The 7523-nt window shown below is 35.9% G+C and overlaps 1 protein-coding gene across 1 annotated transcript; it reads right to left on the reverse strand.

Annotated features, from left to right (window-relative positions):
- Positions 1 to 327: 327 nt before the first annotated feature.
- On the reverse strand, positions 328 to 6772 carry LOC132552007 (uncharacterized). Its single transcript, XM_060216152.1, has 4 exons — positions 6722 to 6772; positions 6397 to 6483; positions 5315 to 5416; positions 328 to 486 (listed from the first exon to the last, which is right to left on the reverse strand). The coding sequence occupies exons 1-4, from the start codon at positions 6770 to 6772 to the stop codon at positions 328 to 330; spliced, it is 399 nt and encodes a 132-aa protein (XP_060072135.1).
- Positions 6773 to 7523: the final 751 nt, after the last annotated feature.

Below are 7523 nucleotides of genomic sequence, written 5' to 3' on the forward strand. Positions count from 1 at the left end.
TGTTTCATAAAGAAAATAAATGACTCTTGCGGACTCTGCCTGACTGAAAATGAAAAATAAAACGAGAAATCATTATACGTTCAAAGGCAATGCTACTGAAATACACATGTCTTATATAACGCAATAATATTCGCGAACGGGTATAAAATGTCATTGTTTATCAGAATACAAAATAGTTATCGCATTGTGAGCATCACAATAAACACATGCCTCGTATCGATAAGAGTGTTAGTAGGTATAAAAAGGGATTTCTTTTTTTAAGGATTGACAAATTGAGAACAAACGTTAAATATTGATCAAAGTCAATATAGGATGAATAACGTACGCCTAGTTTTCTGGGGACATTGCAGGAGTCGTACTCTTCGGAGATCCAACCAAGAATAGTTTGTGGTTATGACAAGCCATATCAAACAGGTGCGAGTGTTGGTCAATCTGGTCGTTGGTCAATTCGTCTTCGCCACCGGAAATCATTGTCATCATTTGAATCTACAAAACAATATGACATACAGTAGGATAGTATCAAAATACAAAATGTATTATAAAGTCATCCGAAGTTAGGTCTGTTTATCCTCCTGGGAGAACGTTTCGTCGGCCCAGGAGTCTCTCGTCTTAATAAGAGGTCATAACACGTTCCAAGAAGTCCTTGGACAGGAAAGTGTGTCTTTTTAATACCAAAAAATCGCAACACAATTTAGCTCAAAGAAATGCGCTTATATCTGTATTTTATTTAAATTGCAATTGCAACACATTTGCTGAAATATATACATATGTCCTTTATATATAGGTATAATACCTGCAGTCAATCAGCAGACAGTCATCCTCTACTTCTGTGTTTTACTTCATATTAATCAAACTTATTATTTTTGCTAGATATATCCTTTCCATCGTGATATAATTCTAGGTTAGTAACATCAAATGACAATTTTTTTTCTTCTTTTATAATTCACAAGATACCGCCCCTCCCACGCCTATGATTGGTCTACAAGATAAGCCAGTCGAGTGTCCTGATACATTTTGTATGTGATAAAATTCTACATATTTGTGATGTCATTGGTGATCGGTTGATAGTCAACCACGAAAATGCCAGGACATGAAGACATGGATAAACAAAAACGCCAGTTTAATTCCATATTTTTTTCTTCAAATATTGAATGGATTTGCGTGCAAGAGCGATTCTTTTGAAACGTATAGATGAAAGAATAGATACATCTGATACAAAGAGTACAACTGTGGAAAGTATTAGTTTCTGTAGAAATCACATACAGTTACGCTAATCGTATTGAAGGAAAATACATTTTTTTTTCAAATCATGTTATGCAGGGGGAATATGTCAAACAGAATACTTGAAAGTATTTGTTGTCTTGTCTATTGTACTGTGTGGAATAATCGGTTGCTGAACTTGCCAGAAACATAATCACCTGGCGCCAACAAAAGGCCATGTGACCCCATGAGAATGAAATGCATCGTTTATACATTCCTACAGAAAAAATGTAAAGGAATTTAAAGAATTTTCTTTATTTCACCTATTTGGCCCTGACTCACCTTCCTACTAAATTGATTCACATCACCCAAGCATGCTTCAAATTTTAGGACTACCATTTATACAAAATTTATTGCCCGTCATTCAAGCAGGTTTCATATTCCCATTTCCCCTATTAGGATGAAGTGAGGATAGGGGATGCAATATTGAGCTCCCGTCAACCCGGATATTTCAAAACAAAATTGGAGGAAAGTGGGATAGAATCCTCACAATTCTACACAAGAAGAATTTTTGATTTGTTTTTCTATTTGACCCGCTCCTCGGACCCAGGGGAGCCGAGACCAACTTTTTGTACAAAAATGATTTCTCTTTACCCCAGGATGCTCCATGTCAAACTGGAACAGAATTCACACATCCCTACAGAAGAAATATTTTCCCTATTGGGCCCCGCCCTCTGGCCCTCAGGGGCAAGGTGAACTGTTCATACAAAATTTAAAGAATTGTTTTATTTCCTCAACCATACAGGTAAACTGAAAATGTGAAACTTGCATATGTGTCGAATAGCACGGAAGAGACCTGATAGAAATGACTGTTACAAAATATTTGTATTCGAGAGTTGGTATTCAAGCTGGTTGTTTTAATAACTGAATTTTAGTTTTTAATAACTTTTTTGTCTGATATTATATCATACCTAATTATATATGGGTGGAGGGGGGGGGGGTGGTGTGTGAAATGTGATGACGGCTGTTTCACAAATACTGAATTCACAAAGACGTGCATATGTGCAGCTGTGTTTGTTTCAAAATTAAAGAATAATTCATGAATAACGTTGATAAAATTATATAAAGGAAGCACTTCTAAGATGATTGTATTTTTTCTTTCAAATTTGGATTTTAAATTTAACTACACATATGAAGAGTATTCAAATGGGTAGTATAAAATATACGTTTGATGCATAATGTAGCACAATGTCTTTCTATGGAAAAAATCCGATGTAGTAAAAAAAAAATTATTGAAAATGTTTACATTTTAAAATTTCAATTTCTAGAAACAATTTTTTCTGTTAGTCTTCTTCTGAAAACTGCTAAATCACATGAAAATTATCCGTTCTATGAAGAATACAGAATTAATATTCATTTATATCTTAGTTACACATACATTACTTAATTAGCTATTTGGAAGCGTTCTGTCAAATCATTGAAACTTGTAAAGAAGCGAATGAGTCTGCGAAGTTACAAAATGCTGAGCAGTTATAATGATAAATCAACTTAGATACCATAATGTCTTACAATGATCAACTAAAATTCCAGAATTTCTGACAATGATAATGTAGACTCCTGAATCCTATAGTTTATATAGCTACGTCGTGTAATACTTGTCAAAAGCGAGAAGATTATTTGTAAAACTTTGTAAAATTTACGAAACAGGTGGTCATTGTCGACTCACCCATGTGGAATTAAGAGATATGTAGTTCCTTACACATATGTTACATATACTAAACAAAAAAGAAAGGTAACACTACTTTATTCTGTGATTAATTAATTAACCCCTTCATAAATCATTACCAATCATGTACGAATAAAGTAATTGATCAATTCTGATAAAACTGCAGTCATGGTTCATTATAAAACTTTGCGTTCAGTTGATTTTATTCGACTGTAAAGGACGTTGGGGTCAATTTCAAAGGTAACACCATTAGTAACGGGTATGGGCACCGTTTGCGAAGTAAACAGCATTGCAGCGTCGTCGCATGGAACTCGTAAACCGGCGGATAATTCGAGGAGAGATGTTGTTCCATTCAGCGATCAAGGCTTGGGCCAGCTCCTGCAAATTTGACCGCTGATTTTGACGTTCTCTCACGCGTCGCCCAAGAACGTCCCAGACATGCTCAATCGGTGACAAATCAGGTGATTTAGATGGCCAATCTAACACCTGTACGTTATTCTGCTGCAAGAAAGTTCTGCTGACGCGACTGGTGTACGCTAGTGCGTTATCCTGTTGAAAAATGGCGCAAACGCCATGGCGTCTTAAGAATGGCAGAACCACTGGTCTTAAAATTTCGTCCCGATATCGAATGCCGGTTAAATTGCCATTTAACACAACAAGCCTGGTACGAGTCCCCCCAGAAATACCACCCCAAATCATTACACTTCCGCCGCCAAAGCGGTCCCGTTCTGCGACGCAGCAGTTTGCAAAACGCTCCCCTCGTCGCCTCCACACTCTGAGCTTTCCGTCACCGTGTTGCAGACAAAACCTGGACTCATCTGAAAACAGAACATTGTTCCATTGCCGTAAGGCCCAACGACGGTGAACACGGGTCCAGTTACGCCGATTATTACGGTGACGTCGCAACAAATTGGGTCCAGTGTATGGACGCCGCGCTTTCAATTGGTAGGCCCTCAACCTGTTGCGGACTGTTTGGGGAGACACACGACGCCCAACTAATGTCCTTGTAGTCTCTACTGCGGTTACGAATCGATTGCGCAAGTGTATCAATCGTATACGACGTCATCCATGGCGGTCGTTTTACGGGGTCGGCCGCTTCGGGGACGATCGGATGTTGACCCAGTTTGGTTTAAACGACTTACCAACTGGCAAATTGTCTTAACACTGCAACCAAAATGCCGGCGAGACTCCCCAGCCTGGATCGTGCCTACATATTCGGTGATTTCTAAGTCCTAAGGATCTAAGGAACAGTTGTCAGTTTGAATGTTTATGAAATTCAAGCGAAGATACAAGTTAGTCGCAGAAAACCTCGTGCAGCTCTTTCGCTAATACAGACTTTCACGCTTGAATGATTTTGGTAACCCCCTTGGATTTTGTAATGTAAGACATTACTCTTTTCTAATATTGCACTAACGTCATTTTGTTTTCACTCATTTACAGGTATTCGCCAAGGAAACATGTTAACCTTTCTTTTTTTGTTGAGTATATATTACCTGTACAAATGATGTACTAGTGTATCTATCACGTACAGGTAAGTCACTAAGTTGGACAGCGGAGATTGGTCAGTAACATTCACTCCATGATGACAACATGTTATTCAAATCAAAATGAACGCACATGTTCTTGTAAAAGGTAGATCTATCTTATTATTACATCTGGAAATTATGCATGTATTTTACTCACTTATACAGAAGAATAATAAATTATATATATATATTTCGTGATACTTAAGACCTACACACTGCAATGTTATTTCAATTATCGAAACTATTCGACAAAAATACAAAATGAATAAAAGGCAAACTTTTGATCCCATTACTTAGTTGTAGATATTTGTGATAAAAATGAAATGTTCATCTTTCCCTAGACTTCACCTCTTTATACTAAAAACTATTTCTTTGATGACGATGTACTTGTTGATATTGATGACAATAGCAGGGGATTGATTATTAGCAAATGTCATGTTGCTTTCCTCTCTTCTTACCTTGTAGTGTATTGGCAAATTAAGGGCCATTGAAATGGTTGACAAGCGGCCATCTTGTATTTCGCCATGTTTGTAATCGTAATTTCTTGAGAGGTACTTGTTGGATGATTGTCAAATTTTATAAATTTTATAAGGTAGTTAACCATTGTCTGTTTTTTAACTGATCAGAAGTACAAAATATTCAACTGGCGGCCATCTTGTATTTTGACAGTAAATATACAAGATGATGTATGTTAAAACTACGTATATATCTTGAAAGGAACTATATATACCATCCTCAAATTTAATGGCGAGGAAAGTATTAACACTGCTGTTCTCGGAACCTAGGATGGACTTTTCAGATTTATTTTAAACTCTCAAAAGCACATGACATGTATAACATCATTTTGTACATAAAGTCATACCTCCAGTTTCTCCATACCGACGGAGGAGTGTACATCGCTCTGCTGAGAGGCGTCTAAGGCCATAAAGTAACAGGTCGAATGAGTAGATGAAATGAGGTAGTTCTGTAAATTAACATACAACATATTTATTATGAGGTCGAACAATGATTCATTATAATCATCACTTAAACCGAAATCCATATAAGTGTATGCAGCATTGTATAACACAAATTCTGACCTTGTCTGTATACTTATTTGTCATTATACTCCAAACATACAAGCTACCTTTCAATACATGAAATCCCTTTGGTGACTCGGATAGAAGTTATCCTTGTTCACTTCCGATCAGGGAATCGAACACTGGTCGTCTAGTGAAATCAAATAATCACAGAGACATCCTGCCAGTCACTGACATTAGAAGAACTGAGATAATAGTTTACACATCGATTCGCAACACTTTAGGTGAATTGGTCAATGTTACTTTATGTGAACAAGTCTAAATAATGCCAATGTTTTGTTTAGAAAAATAACATTTTTCATTGTTGCTGAACGATTATCATTTCCCAAGCACTTTCTCTCTTTTCAGATATTGTCACTATTTTTTTTCGTTTTGGCCAAAATCACTCATCTTTATATATAACTTTACTAACACCACCAATCATTATAATTCTCATATCTCTATTAACCAATTGAATTTTGCGTCCAGTTATTCATCCTTTTTTCATAGTCAGTGAATTCATTACATATTACATTATACAAATAAAATTTACTTTTCAACTTGTATGCTATGAATGATGCGTTATGTCTGCTTTCATTCAGATTAATAAAATGATTAAAATCGATAAAATTCAGATGAAATAAGTTAAATATCCTAGACATCAAGCTGCCCTGTAATTAAAATTTCCTGTTTTATAATTTTGTATAGTTTTTCATTGATAGGTATTACATTTCAATACTATGAATCTACGCGTATTGGTTATTCAGAAATTTTTTACTGTCTTACAGATCAGTATCTTGCATGCTGCTTACAAGATACCAAGTGCAGTGAACTGAAATTAAAGATCCATTGTCGACAAAACGAGTAAAACACAAAACATACATACCGTGCCAGAATCGTAAAAGAATCTGACATCACCCTGCTCCGGATGATCATAAGTATTACCGTGTTGGATGATGCCATGGTGATGATGCTAACAAAACGAAACACGAAATGTCAAAGATGGCAGCTTTGATAAAATCAACTTTATAATTTAGAAAAATGGAATGACTAACACTTCCATTTAAAAGTGTTCTATACGTTGAATGACAATCAAAATCGATGCTTTGTTTACTCATTAACAAAAAAAGTAAAGAAAAAAGGAAAAAATCTTAAATTACAATGTGTGTTTACTGGCATTTGGCCAAAGCTATCTTTTTTTAATAACATACCTGGGCTACAGCGAATGTGAACAAAGTGGCGAGTGCAGCAAATCCCAACATTCTGGTAACAATCAATGGACGATTTAAAATGACCTCCTGTCAGTAACCTCTCGAAATATAAAGCAAACAATTGAACAGGTGTCAAGGTCATTGTCGTCATTTTCTTATCACTTAATGCTACGGTTGAAACTTGTTTGGATTCACAAGAAACTATTAGATATTGAATTGGGTAACCCGAACTACCTTTGTCGCAGGTCTCTGTGTTACCATCAATGTATAATCGTTAAAAGCTGCCTATGCAATATGCAATTCTTTCAGAATATTTTGATATTAATCATTGACATGGGAATCCACTGGCTATTGAATTAACCCTTAGTGATTCGATTGACAACCCTATAACGTCGGCATAGGTTTCGTACTATCGCAAAACAAAGCTCTCCCGAAAACTTATTTTTTCCCTCGAATAAATATGCAGACCATCCTTAGATAGCCATGTGATTAGTTGTAATACGGTACCAGATTAAAAAAGAAAGGAAACAATTTCAATCATTCTATATCGATGGCTCATAAAACAGTATGACTAAAGTCTTAGTGTGGGTTGCGAAATTGTAGCTTTTGGATGCCGTCTATCAAACGATGGGACGTTTTCTTTTACAAAATCCCTGACTATCACTCAGGCTATGGTATTTCTAACATATACAAGGAAGTTGCAATATGTTAATTTTATTTTCACTCCCCATCTATTCCACAGAAATCTTAGCTAAAAAAAACCTGTTTATGTTCTCTTTGTTTTAGAATAGTTCCCGTATTT

This window comes from Ylistrum balloti, unplaced genomic scaffold (genome assembly GCF_031769215.1).
Source record: "Ylistrum balloti isolate Yb309-2 unplaced genomic scaffold, AGI_CSIRO_Ybal_v1 Utg370230, whole genome shotgun sequence".
NCBI lineage: Eukaryota > Metazoa > Mollusca > Bivalvia > Pectinida > Pectinidae > Ylistrum > Ylistrum balloti.

Bases quoted from the DNA above. Each gene is read 5' to 3' on its own strand.
- LOC132552007 (XM_060216152.1), bottom strand. From the start codon at position 6,772: ATGTTGGGATTTGCTGCACTCGCCACTTTGTTCACATTCGCTGTAGCC. The intron at 6,484-6,721 runs GTATGTTATTAA...TCGTTTTGTTAG, and splicing joins TCACATTCGCTGTAGCCCAG to CATCATCACCATGGCATCAT. The intron at 5,417-6,396 runs GTATGTATGTTT...GTTAATTTACAG, and splicing joins TCTTTTACGATTCTGGCACG to AACTACCTCATTTCATCTAC.